The 19,990-nt window shown below is 45.3% G+C and overlaps 1 protein-coding gene and 2 pseudogenes across 2 annotated transcripts in view; all 3 read left to right on the plus strand.

The window, feature by feature from the left end:
- LOC114197488 (E3 ubiquitin-protein ligase RNF8 pseudogene) overlaps nucleotides 1-4,646 on the plus strand; it is a 68,306-nt pseudogene extending 63,660 nt beyond the window's left edge.
- Nucleotides 4,647-5,075: 429 nt separating this feature from the next.
- LOC114197409 (small ribosomal subunit protein eS17 pseudogene) lies at nucleotides 5,076-11,477 on the plus strand (annotated as a pseudogene).
- An 8,400-nt stretch (nucleotides 11,478-19,877) lies between these two features.
- BAIAP2L1 (BAR/IMD domain containing adaptor protein 2 like 1) overlaps nucleotides 19,878-19,990 on the plus strand; it is a 95,452-nt gene continuing 95,339 nt past the window's right edge. For both annotated transcript variants that reach the window (XM_028088417.2, XM_028088418.2), the window contains exon 1: nucleotides 19,878-19,957. In XM_028088417.2, the coding sequence (XP_027944218.1) occupies nucleotides 19,907-19,957 (51 nt within the window). In that variant the 5' untranslated portion in view covers nucleotides 19,878-19,906. The remainder of the gene's footprint in view (nucleotides 19,958-19,990) is intronic.

Consider the following 19,990-nt stretch of genomic DNA (forward strand, 5'->3'; position numbering starts at 1 on the left):
ATGCATTTCAAAATGAGGTGTAATGTCAGTGCATTTCACCCATAAATACTTCAGCACAAATATTATTTAGAGTCCAATATTTGTTTACAGTCCTTTTCTCCCCTTTGAGGCAAAATATGCATAAAACCCACAATCTCAAGTGTACCATTCAATAGATTTTGACAAACGCGTACACCTCTGTAACCCCTATTCCCAGCAAGACAGAACAGTACTGTCACCCCAGAAAGCTCCCTCCTGCCTCTTCCCAGTGAACCCACCAGTCCTCTGCTCCAGGCATGTTCTGATTGTTCTCATCATAGATCAGTTTTTGCCTGTTCTATAACCTAATATAAATAGAATTATATGGTATGGACTCTTTGGTACAGTAGCATTGGAATTTAAAAGGCAGCCCGGGTGATCCTACCGTGCCAGCAGGGCTGGGAACCTCTTCCTCACAAATGGGGAAACTGAGGCTCAGAGTGATTTTTTTTTTAATTTTTTAAAAGATTTTACTTATTCATTTGAGACACAGAGATACAGAGAGAGAGAAGAAAAAGCATGAGCAGGGAGAGAGGCAGAGGGAGAGGGAGAAGCAGGCTCCTTGCTGAGCCAGGAGCCCGATGCGGGGCTCGATCCCAGGACCCTGGGATCATGACCTGAGCCGAAGGCAGACGCTTAACCATCCGAGCCACCCAGTCGCCCCTTCATTTTTTTTTTTTACATTATGTGACAGTTAATTGGCTATAGATGCAGACTAGAACTCAGATCTTCTTGCTGATAGCCTTCTGTTTACTGTACAAAAATGGGGCACCAATCTAGAACAGTGGTTCTCAAACTTCAGCATCCATCAGAATCCCTGGAGGGCTGGGTAGACCTCATTGCTCCAGGGTGGGGCCCAAGAATCTGATTTTTTTTTTTTTAAGAGAGAGAGCATGCTCAAGCAGGGGGTGGGGGGTAGAGGGAGAAGGAGAGAGAATCCCAAGCAGACCCCATGCTCAGCACGGAGCCCAACGTGGGGCTGGATCCCACAACCCTGAGATCATGACCTGAGCCAAAACCAAGAGTCAGATGCTTACATGACTGTGCCACCCAGGCGCCCCACACCATGTAGTTTTTAATTCTCATATTTATGAATTGATTTTAATGGGCCTTAAGAAAGTAGGAAACCCATGAATGCATACCTTTGGCATATTACTTAAACTGTTTCCTCTTTACATAAGTTTGAGTTTAGAAAAGGAATTGAAGAAGCAAATATTGACAGACTAATAAGACAGGTGCCTATAGGTAGGTGAAGGTATAGGAGGCTGACTGAAGTCTGAGAATCTCTGCTTCAGCGCATTCCAGAAAGCATTGGCTGTGCAGTGTCATTGAACAGTGTGTCCTGTTAGGAAAACTCACATCCTTCCCCTGCAACTTTTAAACCATTGGACTAAAACATAAAAACAACTCTAGTTCTTTTGCATTTTGTATTTTGACCTCTTTTGCATGTTATTCTCAGTGTCTTGCTATAACTTGCTTATTTGCTTTAAAATACGTGAATTTATTTGCTGCAATTTTAAAGTGATTCTTATAACATTTTGGGACTAGCATTCTTTTTCCTTAAGGAACACATTTTCAATTTTATAATGAAAGTCAGCTGGAATATACAACTCTGCACATAGAGAATTACTTTAGAGACAAATTTCCAATATTGTTTTTACTTATAAATGAGTTGTATTGTTATTAAAAAGCAACTTTATTCAATTATGCTTATTTCTTTTTGTTTGTTTTTTTACACTCCCCCTCATTCCATAGGGATGTGAGACAATTCTAGCAAGAACAGGTATGATAAAGTAAAAACTTTAAAACTAAGACTGGGAATTAAAAGTAGGAAGTCAAGGTGGGGGAAAGTAAAAACACAAATATGCAGACCCTACAGGCCCAAGGGGTTGATGTATTACAGTTGAGTTTCTAATTTGACTCTGAGCTCCCTGGCAGCTAAAGAGAAAAGAGACACACACTCTTTTCATGATTTTCATTTTGGGGAAAGAGAAAGCATATTCATTTCCTGAGGGAAAGCAGAGCTTTTCCCAGGATTTAGAAAAAGATGGAGGAGGATGCCTGGGTGGCTCAGTCAGTTAAGCATCTACTTTCGGCTCAGGTCATGATTCCAGGGTCCTGGGATCGAGTCCCACATCAGGCTCCTTGCTCTGCAGGGAGCCTGCTTCTCCCTCTTCCTGCCGCTTCCCCTGCTTGTGTGCTTGCACACTCTCTCTCTCTCTCGAATAAAATCTTTAAAAATTTTTCAAAAGAAAAAGATAAAGGGGTGGAGGGAACATTGCATGATGTAATGGATCATGCCCTTGACATTCCTAAAAGAGAACAAAACTCCTCTGACACCATCAAAGGTAAGCTACCATCATCTTCCATAACTCTCACCTAAAGTCCTTAGAATCAGCCCCGTATGTGTGTGTGTGTGTGTGTGTGTGTGTGTGTGTGTATGAAATGCTGCACTTAAAAGTTTCTCTTTATAACCAGCCAAAATGTTTCAAGAACTTAAACTGTTGATACCATCTTTCCATCAACTATTCTCAAGTTTATATTCTCCCAGCTCCGGGCTCATATTTCAGTTCTCCCCACATATCCTCGCTTGAGGGTCTAATGGACATTTTAAACTTAACATGGCCAAACTCCTCCTCTTCCCCTCAAAACCTCTTCCACCCGCAACCTCCCCCACCCTTAGCTGATGGCAATCCCATCTTCCTATTTGATGATGCCAAAAACCCTGAATCCATCCCATCCCTCATCCGATCTATCAGGAAATCTCCTGGTTCCATCTTCAAACTACATCCAGGATCTGACCACCGGACCTCCTCTCATCACCTCTGCTGGGCACCGCCGCTCATGAGCCACCAATAATGCTCACCTGCAATACACAGTAGCCTCTTACCAGGCCTCCCCGCCTCCATCCTGCCCCACCCCCACCCACTGTCCGGTCAGCCCGGAGGCTGGACTGATCCTTTGAAAATGTGAATCGCGTCATGTTGTGTTTGAGCTCACACCCCTACGATGGCTCCCCTTTCACTCAGAGAACATGGCAACATCCTTACATGTCCCGAAGACCCCATGTGATGATGCTCTGTTACTTCCCTGACCTCTCCCCAAAGTCTGTCTCAGTCACATCAACCATCAGACACACCTGCAGCCTTTGTTCTGATTGTTCCCCTGCCTGGGATACTCTTCTCTGCGGACACCTGCATGGCTTGCTTCCTTCTCCAAGACCACTTTCTCAGTGAAGCCCACCTTGTTTGCCCCTCCATCTACCCCCCCCACCCTTCCAATACCACTTATCCTACCCAATTTTTTTTAAAGATTTTATATATTTGACAGAGAGAGACACAGTGAGAGAGGGAACACAAGCAGGGGGAGTGGGAGAGGGAGAAGCAGGTTCCCCGCAGAGCAGGGAGCCCGATGCAGGACTCGATCCCAGGGCCCTGGGATCATGATGTGAGCAAAAGGCAGACGCTTAACGACTGAGCTACCCAGGCGCCCCCTACCCAATTTTTTCTTTTCCCCGGGGCTCTGATCTCCTTCTGGCAATCTATGTAATTATATTATTTCCCTTTTTTGTTTTTTGGGGTTTTTTTTAATCGTTGTATCAGTCAGAATAGGCCAGGTCATGCTGTGGCAAAAAACACTCCCAAAGTCTCAGTGACTTAGGAAAACGAATGTTGATTTCTCACTCATGCTGCATGTCTCAGGGATCTGGGCTGACTGCGCAGCCTCAGTGTGAAATGTTTCTGGTTGCCGTGTCAGGGGGCAGAAGGAACACTCCGAAGGGTCTCACACCTGCCATTAAAAGTTCTGGCCCAGAATAACACATCACTTCTCACCATTAATTGGCCAGGACTGGCCACATGGTTTCACTCAACCCTAAGAAGGCCAGGGAGTAAAATCCTGCTACCTAGGACAGGGAGAACTGGAGCTGTTGAGAGAATGACACCAATGGCTAGTACAATTTGGTCAACGTTTACCATGTCCCCTCCCCCTCTAGAACGGAAGCTCCATAAAGGCACCTAGAACAGTGCCTAGCAACATAGTAGGTGCTCTTGAATGAATGGGTGGCATCCATGGTTAGATTCGTATCGGGAACCAAAAATTAGGATTTAACTATAAGCCCCAAATCAGACGCATACACCATATACCATCTTTCCATCAACTATTCTCAAGTTTATATTCTCCCAGCTCCGGGCTCATATTTCAGTTCTCCCCACATATCCTCGCTTGAGGGTCTAATGGACATTTTAAACTTAACATGGCCAAACTCTTAATCTATTTCTGCGCTCTTCTTGAAGCCTATGAAATTACTTTCAAACCTCTTCCAAGGAGGATCCCTAGAGCTTTCACCAGCTTGTCAAAAGATGCCCCTAAAACAGATCAAGAGCCACTGATCCAGGGAGAGGGGAAGTTTGGGCATGTCGGGTAGAATGCCAGAACCCATGGCTGATAGTAATTAGGGACTAACGGCTAGCGGATGAGTCACTTCGCCTCCCTGCCTCAGTATCCTCACCTACGCTTTGGGCTTGCAGCGGAGATCAACAGAGCAGGTGCTCTCCACCATGGCAAGCAAGGGGAAGCGGTGGGGACGGCCGTGCGGCGCTCACCTGCGCAGCCAGAGCGCCATCTAGTGGACACGGCGGGCACTCAGGGCAGCCCGCCCGCCCTTGGCCCTCCTGGACCCCAGGCAGCCCCTGGCACTCAGGAAGGTTTAAGGGGCTCCAAGTCTGTGCAAACTGTAGAGCAAGACAGGCCTTCCCTGAGGGGGAGAGCGGAACCGCAGGGCTGGGCTGCCTGGGGCAATCCTTCTGTCCATCTGTATCTTTCTGGTTCACAGACACAACACTGGGCACGTGAAGTGAGGGAGGAAATGGACCTAGCACAAAACTTAAGGGAATGCCAAATGATTCCGTAGTCAAGTTATCTTCGTGCCATGTTCTAGAAAGTCGAATGCAAAAAAAAGATGCACGATGAACAAAATAGCAAATGCTCAAATATAGAAAGGATCGGTTTTCCCGATCTTTCTAGCCATCTCAGGCTCTGGTAGCGCTCACGGGGTTATGTTATGGATCCTGTGCCTCATCAGCCTGGTCTTAGGGGAGCCCTCAAAGGATGAAAGGCCCCTGCCGCACCAGCCAGTTGACCAGGCTGAGCCAGAACCTGGGGACCAGTGGCACCCCATAACCAAGAACTACGTGACCCTGAAGGAAATGGCAAATTCCAGTCCCAATGGGGACTCTTCCTTTAGACAGGGAAGGTGATTGATTTAAATTCTGTCTTCAGTGATGGAAGCAGGCATGGAGCTAGGGGCTGAGCCTGCCCTCAAGGGGCCTACCATCTTTTGGCTGAGACAGAAGCAGAATATCAGGAGCCTCTCTGGTTGGACTTTGAAAACAACAACAACAAACTAACACTTTACTAGAAGTAAATGCTTTACTATAGCAAAGTGACAAGATGACCCTGAGGACTTTTCTCCATCCTGAGATTCTCAGTGCCTCCACAGACATGTCATGGCATAGAGTTAACACTCATGGGCTTGGTGTCCTTCACCCTCTGCACAGAGGCCCAGCCAGGGTGGAGGCATTTATCTCCAAGGCAAACAGAGCTGCCACCTTATCTGTCTGTGTTTACTCATGACGTCACATCCATCCAGGCTTCCTGATCGATGTGACTCAAGGGTGAGCTGCTGGTCAAGGTACGTCATGCTTTGACCCACCCGAACAGGCAAGAATCTGGCTCCCAGGAGGGCCCCAGTCGCTGGGGAACTAAACTGTAGTGCGATGAGACGGATGAGACGTAGCGTCTGACATAAGAAACGTCAGTGAAGGGGGTCTCAGCAGCCTGCCACAGCCCCTGTCAATGCCACGTATGTAAAGCTCCCGGTATCTCATTCCCATTTCTCAAATGGGGGGGAAAGCCTCAGTGGGGTCAAGTGTCTTCCCCAAAGACACACAGCAAACAAGACACAGGAGGGTTTGCTTACTACCTGGCGGCCCAGGCAGCAAAGCCAGGCCGGAAGTGACGATTTCAAAAGGCAGAGGGGGTGGGGGGGGCGAGAGTCCTGCCACAGAAGGTGGGCTAAGCCGGGTTGGAAAGAATCAGGGAGCTGAGATCAGAGATTGGGGTGTGGGCCCAAATTCCAGCAGCCTGTCCCACTTCCTCCAAAGTGGTTTTCTGCCAAGAGTGGCTGGGGAGCCAGGGCGCCCGGGGGGTTCAGTAATTAAGCATCTACCTTCGGCTCAGGTCATGGTCCCGGGGTTCTGGGATCGAGCCCCCTGTTGGGCTCCCTGCTCCGTGAGCCTGCTTCTCCCTCTCCGTCTGCTGCTCCCCCTGCTTGTGCTCTCTCTCTCTCTCTCTGCCTCTCTCTCTGTCAAATAAATAAATAAAAAATCTTACCCAAAAAAAAGAGTGGCTCGGGAGCCACGGGGGAGCCCAGCATAGTTTCAGCCTGGGCGCCCGGCCGTCAGTGGTTGGTCCCCTTCTCTACTGTCGCTACTGCTAAAAGTCAAAGTCAAGTTAGAAAGTGTTCACCCTTCAAAAAGTCATAATAATAATAGCAAAACTTGAGATGCATCTGCCCATGAGGAGTGTGGAAATTCCCTGTGACTTTACAACCAAGCTTGGAGCCTGGGGTGGGGGTGAAAAGCAGGCCAGCTGATCTCAGGGTGAGCTGCAATCTGTTGACAGTGAAATGGAACAATCTGAGATCAAAGGCAGCTGCGAAGGGGGCGGGTGGGCAGGCTACAGCCTCAGAATAGGGACCCGTGACCTTCTTTCAGCCTCCGCTAAGGCAGCTCTAGCCCTCCCGGGCCTCCCCCTGGCCAGTAGCCCCAGAGCAGGGCGACTGCCCTGGTCTATGTAGCTGCTTCCGATGGGGAGCCTGGCCAGGTAGCTGCAATTCTGGAGAAGGGCCGCTAAGGAAAGCATGGCCCCTCAACCACCCTCAGAGTCATCTGCAATACTGTCTACCCCCACTCCTATTGATTAGGGCACACAGGTCCAGGGACACGGCATGACTGGCTCCAAGTCATACAGGGGCCGTTATCACTGAGACTAGAAACTAACCTTCCCACCATGCCGGGGACACTGTCGTCACACTCTAGCCCATTCCAATGGCAGCAGGAGACCTGAGTCAGCACGTGGCAATGGGGACCGGCCCCAGGCGCCCAGGGCTACTCCAATGCCAGTAGACATTGGCTACTCCAATGTCAGGCTTACAACGGTCTGGGAACGCCGCAGGGCACAAATAACTACTCCTCTATCCCCCTGCTGTATCTACACGGAGGAAGAGGCATTGAGTCTACACACCAGAGCCGACTCAGTAACCCAACAGCTAGCTCAATCAGAATGGGAGGAAATGCAGACACCCAGATATTCTGCCTGCTTAATATCAAAGATCCAAATGTTTCACCCCCCAAGGAGATTCGAATGACACTTTGTGCCAAAAATCTCATCTCTTTTCGTGTTTGGAAGAAAGCCACTGATTACAGGGGAAATCTTCCAAGAATTATGAGCTCAATTATAGGCCAAGAGATGGATCATCTTTTTTAGCTAATAATAATGCATGAATACGTTCCTTTTTGTGTCCTCTGGGGATATTGTCACTGTTGTTGTTTTGTGGGAACAGTGACTGACTCAAAAGCAAAGTGGATGATTTATCTCTACAAGGCTTTTATTTGCCAACCTTGAAAACTTATTCAGAAACGTATTTCTTGGAAAGTGGGTATAAAATTACGTTCTCTGATTAAAGTAAAATAAAAGTGCTTTTAAAAAGTGGCTTAAGGATATAAACTCTTAAGACAATTTTCTAGGATTTTCCAGGAGCGTCCCAATTTCAATAACATTCCCCACTCTGGTCTCCATAATTATATTCTTATGTGGCAGTCCATAGATCTTTTCGTTTTATCTCCAAAATATGGTCATCCCCGAAATGAAGACATTTAAAGGTATTAAAAGTTTCAAAAAGTGCTTTCTCACTTTTTGGATTTTTCATTTGAAGATTCATCATGTTTTGTATATGTTGACATCAACACAATCACAAATTCCCCAAATTTTAATTACAATATATGTCACTTAGGAATGCCTTCAGCTGCAAAGAACGGAAAACTCAGTGCTCACGCGCTGACAGGGTCCCGCTCTCTCTCTTTCCACACATCAATCTCAATTCTTTGACACCAGTCTTGTTGCTGCTTGGAGCTCGAAAGATGGCGTCCACCTCTTTCATGGACAGGACCATCTGCTTTCTAGGAAGTTATTAGGGGGTCAAGCAAGCAATTGCCTGAACGAACCCTAACTCCTTTGCTTTTTACCTTCTCAGCAGACCTTTGTTTATTTACTTTGTCTCTTTGGTGAGGACGGTGTCGATTTTGTCATTCCTAATTGCAAAGGAGAACAAAAATTCAAGTTTCTTCCTCTCCAGACCCTATCATAGAAAAGGGGCATTGAGTATCTGACATCATATGCCTGCTTGTTCCCTTACCAAGGCTATAGGAACTGCAGACTTTAAAGATCTCTCAAAACAACAAATAATGCATAGGGTGCAAGCTTTTAGTTGGTCAGTGCATCCTTTGAGAGTATTAAAATGGTGAAGCTCTTTCCGCCATGAATTTGTGACTCCTACTTCTGGGCCCAGAGTCCTGCCTGACATCATAGCCAAACGCATGCTTAAAGTTTTATAGCGATCGGATACTAATGGGACATTACAAACTGACTTAAGTGGCAAAATCTGCCTTTTGGACTCAGCACAGTTTCCATTGATTCTTCAGCCTTCTTTTGCTTCTTGGTCAATGTCAACGGGAGGGACATTTTTTAAAGAAACACGTAAATTACTAGTCAAGGTTTTTGCTTAATTATTTATAATTGCACGCATTTGCCTAATGGAAATTTTCATTTTATGCTGAATTTCAAGATCCTCTGGGCTAATATTTCCCCTTTTAGTGACACGGTTGCATTTTCCTCTTCATTTATCGCTCCCATAGATCCATGAAAATTCGGAGTCAGAGCAGGGGGACAATGATAGAGAGAAAGGTTACAGATAGTCTGAGCTGTTCTAGAAACAAATTCACTGGAAGTGCCAGGGGGCATTGAAGCTTGAAGGGACCCTTGCAGTGAGGTGTCACCAGGCAGATGCATGAACACAAACATGGGGGCATAATAAGGAGGAGGTGCAGAAAAATCTGTTCATCAAAGACAAACCTTTACTGTCTCGGAAAGAGAATTAAAGTGTTGAAAGACAAATTGTCCTAGTGGAAAAGAATATTCCATTACATTCCACCCTCTCAGCACCCCCTGCTGTTCACTTTGGGGAATTGCTCGACAATCCGGGGATCCTTCCGTCTTCGCGGCTGGGACAGCAGCCTCAGGGAAGGACGTGAGAATTGTCTATCTGGCTCCATAGATTTCTGTAACAGCACTTCAGAGTGTCTTTCTTTTTTTTTTTATGAGTTTTTTTTTTAATTTTTTTATTGTTATGTTAATCACCATATATTACATCATTAGTTTTTGATGCAGTGTTCCATGACAGAGTGTCTTTCTCCAAGTCTGTTCTCCAAGAAGAAGGAAAAAAAACCCAGCTCAAGGTAAAATTGTTCCAGAACTTACTGCGCTTGTCTATCAAGATAAAGTATTGGGCAATCGGTGCAAGAATTTAAGTCTTACAAAGAGGAAATTTGCAGATGTGGTCGATGTTTGGCATTTGTTAAGTACAGAAAATGAAGATACTCAGGAAAAGAAAGGCTGGAACTTTCTCTGCTGATGTTTTCCCATGGAAAAAATAAAAGACAAGGCAAATGAAGATAGGCCAGGCAGATCCATTTCTGCAAATGCAGCCATTTCCCCCATGAAGCCAAATCACTGAGGGATTTTCAGGACAACAGACAAGTGTCTCTCCCTTTCTGCCCTTGGAAAAGTAAAGAATTCAGGTTATCGTGGCCTCTGGCAAACAGCCTCTCCTCAGAGAGGCCAAACTGCACATAGAGAATTCGAGTTCAGAGCAAGTGCTGTGGACAGAAGTTTAAAAAAAAAAAAAATCCGAGAATTTTAGAACTGAGAGGAACTTGAAGACCAACCACCCGATTCTGAAGGTGAACAAAAACTGAGACCAAGAAGTGGGAAATGCCGTGCCTGGTCCTGCATCCTGATAGAGGCAAACCGGAATGTGATCCTCGGCCTCCTAGCCCGTTCTTATCACACCATAAGCAGTTTCAAATGGAGGCTACAAAGGCCCTTTCACGCTTCTGGCAGACTATACAACCCAGAATTCCTCCAGCTATAAATACTCGAAATTACATATAAAATGTAACAAAAATATTTTAACACACAGCTGAGTTTGGGGGGAAGAAAAAAGGAAACACCAGATGCCAAAAACACAAAGGGAAGCAAAACAAGCCCCCGGGACAGATGATATGGCGGCCGTTGGGGGTGGGGGTGGGAGTGCTGGAGCTGGAGATGGGCCCAAATGGTCAGAGGTTTCGAATGTTTTAAGTTCCACTTGTATAAGGACTTGTGACCTGTGCAAGATGGAGAGTAGACACTAAGACCCATTCATACCAGTGGGACCCTTACTGCGTGCCAGTAAGAGGGGCACTAGAAAGCACTTTTGGGGTAGGAGGAGGACAGAGGAATTTGGCTTCATTGGGGTGTTTAGCAGAAAAAAAAAAAAATACCATCCCAAGAGAAATTAACCCGCCAAGCCTGTGACATGGGGCAGGTGCAAACTCTGAATTTTATACACTTCCTTCATAGTCTTCTTCTTCTTCTTCTTTTTTTTTTTTCCGAAGTAGGGCCCTGAGATCAAGACCTGAGCTGAGATCAAGAGTCAGATGCTTAACCAACTGAGCCACCCAGGTGCCCCACTCTTGGTGATCTTTTGGGAGTGCCCTTCAGGAACACATGCAAAGCTTTTCTGGAGGAACACTTTATAACCCAGGCCACAGGAGGTTTTTGTACACAAAGTGGATCACCACTAAAGATGACCTCATAATAATTACCAGGCCCGCCAACGTGGGCTGCATTCACACCAAAACCATGCAGAAGGCAGCCTGGTCACCACTGAGAAGTACTACATGTGCCTAGACAATGACTCCCACACCAACAAGCTCATGTGTGAGGAGATCGCCGTTATTCCCGGCAAGAAGCCCCTCAGCAAGATCACAGGCTATGTCACACATCTGATGAAATGGATTGAGAGGGGCCCAGTGAGTGGTATCTTCATCGATCTGCAGGAGGAGGAGAGAGAAAAGAGGGATGATTATGTTGCTCGGGTCTCCACCCTGGATCAGGAAATCATTGAAGTCGATCCTGACACTAAGGAAATGTTGAAATTCTTAGACTTTGTCAGTCTGTCCAAACTGTAGCTCCCTCAGCCTACAGTTGGAATGAATTCCAAAACACCATGTGGAACCTTGAACAACAACAATGACAAATTCCCAAAACAGATAAGGAAATGTTGTGATTTACCATGATAGAGAATCAGCAAACACAATGGTGGCTAAATGAAATGATAAATAACCAAACCAGACAAAATAAAACAAGTAAACAGAAACTACACAGAACTCTCTGGGAGAGACTATAAAATAATATTGTAAATGATTACAGAGATGAAGGAACAGAAACCATAAGGAAATAACTTCCAAAAAAGAAACTGGAAGATCCTATAAAAAGAGATTAGATTAGCAATTTTAAAACTTCCCACAAAACAAAGTTCAGACCTAGTTGGCCTCCCTGGCAAATGCTACTAAACGTTCAAAGAAAAATAAATACCAATTCTTCATAAACTCTTCCAAAAATAGAAGATGAGGGAACACTTCCCAATTCCTTCTATAGGGTCAGTTATTGCCCAGTTATCAAAACCAGTCAAAGACATCACAAGAAAACAACACACCAATGTTCTTTATGATATAGATGTGAGAGTCATCAACAAAATACTAGCAAACTGAATCCACCGATAATAAAAAGGCTTATATACCATGACTAAGTGAAATTTATCCCAGAATGAAAGTCTGATTCAAAATACAGAAGTTTAATCATTGTAATACACCAAATCAGAACAAAGGACCAAATAAACCATGATCATCTCAATAGACATAGAAAAAGCATTTGACAAAATCTAACGCTTTCAAGATAACAACACTCGACAAACAATGAATAGAAGGGAATTTCCTCAATCTGATAATAAGGTTACCAGATAAATATACAAAAATCAATTATATTCCGGTACTCTCTCAATGGACAATTGGAAAATGAAAACAAGAACACAGTTCAATTTATAAGACCATCAAAAAATACTTAGGAATAAATTTAACAAAAGAAGTGTAGGTAGGGGCATCTGTGTGGCTCCATCAGTTAAGCATCTGACTCTTAATTTCAGCTCGGGTCATGATTTCAGGGTCGTGATATGGAGCCCCACGTTGGGCTCTGTGCTCAGCATGGAGTCGGCTTGAGATTCTCTCCCTCTGCCCCTCCCCCTGCTTGAGCTCTCTCTCTCATACATACATACATACATAAGTCTTTTAAAAAAGGAAGTGTAAAACTTATACTTTGAAAACTACACAAAACATTGCTTAAAGAAATGAAAGACCTGGATAAATGGGAGGACATTCCATGATCATGGATCAGAAGAGTTAACATTGTTAGGATAGTAATACTTCCCAAATTGATCTACAGAGTCAATAAAACCCTTATCAAAATCCCAGATGCTTTTCCTGCATAAATTAACAAGCAAATCCTAAAACTGATATGGAAATACAAGGCACCCAGAATAGCCAAAAACAATCTTGAAGAAGTCAAAGGACTCACACTTCCCAGTTTCAAAACTTACTAGAAAACTACAATAATCAAGGCAGTATGGCAGTTCAGTGGTAGGATAGACATATAGATCAATTGAATAGAATCGAAAGTCCAGAGATAAACCCTTACATTTATGGTCAATTGATTTTTGACAAGGGTGCCAAGACAATTCAAATGAGGGAAAGAATCATCTTCTCAATAAATGGTGCTGGGGCAACTGGATATCCACAAGCTGAAGGATGAGGTTGGAACCCTTTCTTACACTATATTCAAAAATTAACTCAAAATGAAATCTAAATATGAGCTAAAACTATAGAACTCTTAGATGAACACATGGGGGTAAATCTTTGTGACCTTGGGTTGGCAAGGTTTCTTAGATATGACACCAAAATCACAAGTAACAACAGAAAAAAAATGGATAAATAGGGTGTAAAATTAAATTTTGTGTGTGTGTTTCAAAGGACAACCCACAGAATGGGAGAGAATATTTGTAAATCATATATCTAATAAGAGACTTACATCCAGAATATATGAAAAACACTGACAACTCAATAATCAGAAGATAACATAACACAATTTTAAAATGGGTCAAGGAACTGAATAGATATTCTCCAGAGATGATATGAAATAAGTGTCTGAAAAGATGCTCGAGGGGCACCTGGGTGGCTCAGTCAGTTGAGCGTCGACTCTTGGTTTCAGCTCAGGTTGTGATCTCATGGGTTGTGGGAATGGACCCCAAGTAGGACTCTGTGCTCAGCAGGTAGTTTGCTTGGGGATTTTCTCCCTCTGCCCTCCTCCCCCCACCCCCCTCCCCCGCTGACACGCACTTTCTCTCTATCTCTCTCTCTCTCAGATGAAGAAATCTTAAAAAAAAGAAGATGCTCAATATCATTAGCCATTAGAGAATGCAAATCTGAACCACAAGCTACCAGTTCATACCCAGTTGGGTAGCTATAATAATAATAATCAGACAAAAACAAAAGCTGACAAACATGTGGGAAAATTGGAACCCTCATACATTGCTGGTAGAAATGTAAAATGATGCAGCCACTTTGAAAAACCATTTGGCAGTTCTCAAAAACGTCTAGCATAGAATGACCCAGCAAACCACTCTTGGATATGTACCTAAGAAAACATGAAAACTTATACACAAATGTTCACAGCAGTGTTATTCACAAAAGCCGAAAAGTAGAAACAATCCAAATGTCCATCAGTGGATGAATGGATAAACAAGAGGGTATACAATGGAATATTATTCCACAATTAAAAGGAATCAAGTACTGATACATACTATAACATGGATGAATCTTGAAAACACTAAGCTAGATTAAAGAAACCAATCACAAAAGATCACACATATTATATGATTCCATTTGTATGAAATGTTCAGAGTAGACAAATCTACAGTGATAGAGAGTAGATTTAGTATAAGGGAGAGGATTGAAGGAAAATGGGGAGTAATAGCTAATGGTTATAGGATTTCTGTTTGGGGCAATGAAATGTTCTAAAATTGATTGTACAACTTCATGAGTAACCTAAAAACCATTAACTTGTACACTTTAAATAGGTACATCGTATGGTATGTGAATTACATCTCAATAAAGCTGTTTTTTTTTAACAGTGATAGTTGAAAAAGAACCAAATAGAATTATAGAAATAAAAAGTATTAAAATTTAAACTCAGTGGACAGATTAATTACATCGGAATTTGACACGGCCAAAGAAAGAGTGATTCAGAGGATAATTCTGAAGAAATTATCCAGAATGCAGCACAGAAAGATAAATACGTGAAAAATGTAAAAGAGAAATATGATTTCTGTGCCCAGATAAACTATCAGTCAGTAGTGAGAGCCCTTTCAAATCTCCAGTTCCGATTTTGTTACAAGCTTAAGTGTTCTTTGACACAAGAGACAACAACTAATAAAGTGTTGCTGAATAACATGTCCATTCTAGAAAATAACAAAATAACATTTCCACAGTACTAGTTAGTAATTCATGAACAACAGAGGAGATGGATTAAGATTTGAGCTTTCTTGTGTTCCTGCTCTCTCTCTCTCTCTCTCTCTCTCTCTGTCTGTCAAATAAATAAAGTCTTTAAAAAAAAAAGATTTGAGCTTTCTCCAACAAAGTTGAATAAAGTTAAAAAAACTGAACAAAGTTGAAAAGCAGAGGTAGTTCAAATACCATTAAAATGACAAAATTGGTTTTCACGTGTGTCTTATGGAACCCATTGAATGCTTCATGGTCCTATAGTGCTTACAGTATATATACATTTTGCATTTAATTCTCAGGAGGACTTATACCAGATATTAATAAGTCACTATACTTTCTGGACATAATTTAGTGTTTTTGTAAATAGATTAGTATTTACCCTTTTTTGAGCGCTAACATTCTCAGGGTATTCATATAACAGTGACTGGGTGTCTACTCTGCAATGCACTGCACACTGTAGAAAGTTCAGGACTTTTCCACAAAATCTGTTTATGCCTATGTTTTGTTACCCTTTGATATTTGTTGAGTTGAAACTAATATCTGTATATTCCTGTCAAGGACTTCAGACCCACCATCTGTTCCGCAGTCTATTTTATTGTTTTTTGAAAGCTGGAAAAGTAAACCCTTGATGTAGCTGCTTTTTTGTGAAATGAAGAGCATCTTGACCAACTCGTAAGTGTATCTTCTTAACAGTTCTTGAGCACCTATTACTGGTACAAGGCACCGAGGCGCCTGCAGTGCCCCAGACAGGAGTCACGCCTGCCCTGGTGACATTTGCATTCTATTGGGAGAAAGGGGTGGAAAGAGTCTATCAATAAAGAAATGAACAAGGAAAAGATGAGCTAGCGTATTAGTTTCCCATTGCTACAGAAACAAATCACTACACATTTAGTAGCTTAAAATGACACGCATTTATTCTTTTACAGTTCTGGGGCAGAAATCTGAAATGAATCTCATGGGGCTGAAATCAAGGTGTCTGCAGGGGTAGTTCCTTCGGGAGGCTCTGTGCACTTGCCTTTCCAGCTCTTTGTGGCCTGGTCCTGTATTCCTCGGCTTGTGGCCTCTTCATCCACCTTTGAAGTGCATCACTGCACTGTCATCACATCTTCTCCTCGGACTTCTATGTCCCTCTTACACGGCCCTTTATGATTAATTACATCCGGTCCGTTCAGATATTCCAAGATAATCCCCTCCTCTCAAAATTTTTGATCCCATTCGCAGAGTCTCTTTGCCATATAAATTAACACTCACAGTTCCAATGCTTGGACTTGGAAATCCTTGGGGGTCCATTTTCCAGCCTACCATAGCAAGCGATCAGCACTACTAGAATGAAATTTGCATGCCATGATAGAGAGGACCTAAAATAGCATCTTCAGGTCGAGTGGTGAAGGAAGGGCCTCTCTGAGGCTGTGTCTAGGCTGAAATCCAAATCATGGGAAAATTCTGTGAGGGGGTGGGGGGGTGCACATTCTAGGCCGAGGGAACATCTGGTGAGAAACTCTACAGCAGCAATGAACTTGGTGTGCTGGAGAAGTTAATGCAGCTTGGACTGGGAGAGAGTTCCAGAATGGCTAATGAGTCTTCAGTCCACGCTTGCTTTTGCAGAATGAGAACACTTAAAGCCCCATCCTCCCTCTTAGTATTTTATACGGGAATCTGCCCGAAACTACTATCATATCAGTGGAGACCTTTTGTGTCACAAAACATAGGGAATTGTCGTGGACATCCCAGAGGACCCATCCAGGCTGAGAGCCCCTCATCAGGCAGCACGGTAACTTCAGAAGAAGGTAAAACCTCAAAACAAGAGCCTGTTTGGACTGCAACTTTCAAAGTCTTACTAATGTTGTCATCTGCAACTGCTTCTTACAAGTCTTGTTCACATAAACAGGATTTTGATTATTTCAACTCGGGCAGGAGTTAAAAGAGGAAACCTTGGGTGCCTGCCTCTGGGGAGGTGTGGTGCTGATTTCCAGGGAAGCCAGGCCGGCTCTCCTTCGGGCTGTGCTCTGGGTAGGGGGAGGCCTGCAGCAGCGCTTTCTCACCTGGGGAAAAACTGTTGCACCAAGTGGCTGCTCCTCACCTTCTCCGGCTTCTCCCCTCATTCCTTTCTACGAATTTCACTTTCCTTGCCCTGAGCATCGTCAAGTCTTAGCGCGACTTCAGGTTTAGTTTTAAGTTTGCAAGAAACCAACAAGCGTACTTGAAGAGCCTAATACAAATGGCCTCTTGAGAGGTCTCCCACATTTTTTTTATTTGTTTATTTGTTTATTTATTGATTGATCAATTGATTTCTTTATAGAGCATGAGCACGGGGAGAGGGAGAGAGAGAATCCCAAGCAGACGCTGCACTGAGCACAGAGCCTGTCACAGGGCTCAATTTCATGATCTGAAGATCATGACCCAAGCCAAAGTCAAGAGCTGGATGCTTAACTGACTGAGCCACCGGGGGTGGGGGGGGTGGGGGGGCTGCTCCCACCTTTTTACACCTACAGCACATTTGACAGTGCCTCAACTGTACAGCTTCCATTATGGTCCTCCTTGAATTCTACTTCTTGCACATGTATTAAAGGCTTGGGTCAAGGCCAGTTCACTTTGCACTCCTACACTGATCCCTGCCCGCCCCCCCAGCAGAGTGCCTGGCACAGAGCAGATAATCAATACTCCCTTTTTCTTTTTGTTCAACAAACACTTACCGGGCATCTACATGCCAACCTACTGAGCTGGGAGCTGAACGGCACTACTCTCTTTTTTAAAAAAAAGATTTTATTTATTTATTTGGGGGAGAGAGAGAGAGAGAAACAGCATGAGAAGGGAGAAGGTCAGAGAGAGAAGCAGGTTCCCCGCTGAGCCTGGAGCCTGATGTGGGACTCGATCCCAGGACTCCGGGATCATGACCTGAGCCGAAGGCAGTCGCTTAACCAACTGAGCCACCCAGGCGCCCTGAATGGCACTACTCTTAATATCCATGTGGCCCAAGAACTGACCATTCTCAAAGACTTCTAACGGAGCAGGATGATCCTAACCAGGAAATTATGTCCACAAAGGAGAGTTAAATATGACTGAATATCTGTTTGTCGACTTGCATAGTTATGAACCTGGTCCTTTAATCAAATTTCAACCTTGGCACTCAAATCAAGCCATCTGTGATACTTGCTAGTTTTATGATTGCTTGTAAATCTCTGTCTTTTCTGATTCTGAACTACACTGCTGAGCTGTGGGGTGTTAAAGGTTAAGCCTCTGCTCTCTTTCCAGCTCCTCGGTTGACTGGCTTGCAGCAGAGAGTGAAATGACCCCATTCATCAGAAGGCACAGAGGTTAGTGCTAAGACAAAGGGTGACTTGCAAAGTTAAGGCAGGGATTTTCAAGCTTAAATGAAAATCAGCAGACATACTTGAAGAGCCTCATACATATTGGTGGTAATTGTAAGGTCATGAGTTCATCTCAGTATGGCGAATGGAACCCACTTGGCAAATCTTAGGAGTCAAATGCTAGAAATCTGTTAAGGAAGGAGGCAGCTGCTTCCACTGCTTGAAACCCAGGGCTGATGTACTATTTCCCCCAACATCCAAGAACACATTATCTTTTGATCCCCAAGCCTGATGTTTTATAACCTGCAAAACCTGATAACATTGTCCCGCCGAGTCCAGGTGGTTGTTTCTAAGTCCAGCCACATCTCATTCCCTTGGTGTTCCCATCTGGGGAACAGTGCCTTCTTTGTGTACGTTTCCAATTGAACTTTATCAAAAGAGTGGTTTAGAAGCCTCATATCCTAACAGCTCGTACTAAAATGCAACTGCACCCAAATGGAATTTTTTAAAAACTAGAATAAGACCTCCTTATTGGGAGGATGTCTCAGATATTAAGTCGTGGTTCCTGCCGGGAGAAGCCTGTTCCGGATCCTCGGGGTCTGGGTTGGGGCTGGGGCGGAGACAGAACAGGGAGCATCAGGCCCCACGCACCTGCTCACTCTGAGAGGAAGAGTTACCTCCGCAACACCTCAGCTCACCATGGTTTTCTAAATCTAGTAACGATCTCGTGAATAGCACAGCTATATTGCATTGGCTTAAAGGTCGTTCTTTTTTTTTTTTTAAGATTTTACTTATTTATTTGAGAGAGAGAGAGCACATGAGAGGGGGGAGGGTCAGAGGGCGAAGCAGGGAGCCCGATACGGGACTCGATCCAGAGACTCCAGGATCATGACCTGAGCCGAAGGCAGTCGCTTAATCAACTGAGCCACCCAGGCGCCCCTTAAAGGTCGTTCTTAATGTAAAGTTTAAAAATGTTCAGCCGTTTCTGCAACCAGATCTTGGCATTTATTAAGTTCCTAATACATTGGGAGCTTCCAAAACTACAGGTGGCAGCCCCTTCCTCCATCCTCGAGAGTCCATGCCCTGGGATCCCTCAGATCTTTGGGGTCAGCGAGTAGGGTGCACAGAACGGGGGTCAAGTAGGGAAATCGATACAACTGGGGGAGGTGGATCCCTCTTCCCGCAGTCCGCAAAAGCAGCACGGAGGGGCGCCCGCGGAAAGCGTGGGTCTCGGGGCCTCACCGCCCCCCGTGCGGGCTCTATCCAAGTAGAACAGCATCGCGAGGTACCGACGCCTCGCGGGATCCGGGTCGCAGCGTCACCGGGAGCTCTCTGACGGCAGTAAAAGGGCAGGGGGTGGCTGCCCCGCCTCGGGCGCCTCAGGTGGGGACGCCCCGCCCACTCGGCCCAGCTCGCCTCCGCCCCGCCTCCTCCCCGTCCGTCCCTGCCTCTCAGCCCCGCCCACCCCGCGCGCCTCAGGTGGGGCCGCCCCGCCCACCCCGGTCCCGCCCACCCCGCGCGCCTCAGGTGGGGCCGCCCCGCCCGCCCAGCCAGCCCCGCTCGCCCGGCCGCGTCAGGCCGCGTCTCCTCCGTTCCTCTCGGGCGGTGGCTGCGGCAGCGGCGGCGCTACAAGTTTTGACATTTTGGCGGCGGAGGAGCGCGCCGGCACTTCGGGGCCGACGGCTGTGGGAGCAGCCGACCCTCGAGGGCCTTTCAGCCGCACCCCGGCGCTCCCGCCGCCCAGGGTCGGGCGGCCACGAGGCCCGGCCGCGTCCTCCCGCGTTCGCCCGCCGGGCGGCCGCAGCCATGTCGCGGGGGCCGGAGGAGGTGAACCGGCTCACGGAGAACACCTACCGGGTAAGCGAGCCCAGCACGGCCCGGGACCTCGGG

This window comes from Eumetopias jubatus, unplaced genomic scaffold (assembly GCF_037043125.1).
Source record: "Eumetopias jubatus isolate StellerSeaLion01/CBP00866 unplaced genomic scaffold, mEumJub1_p1.0 scaffold_12, whole genome shotgun sequence".
Classification (NCBI taxonomy): Eukaryota; Metazoa; Chordata; class Mammalia; order Carnivora; family Otariidae; genus Eumetopias; species Eumetopias jubatus.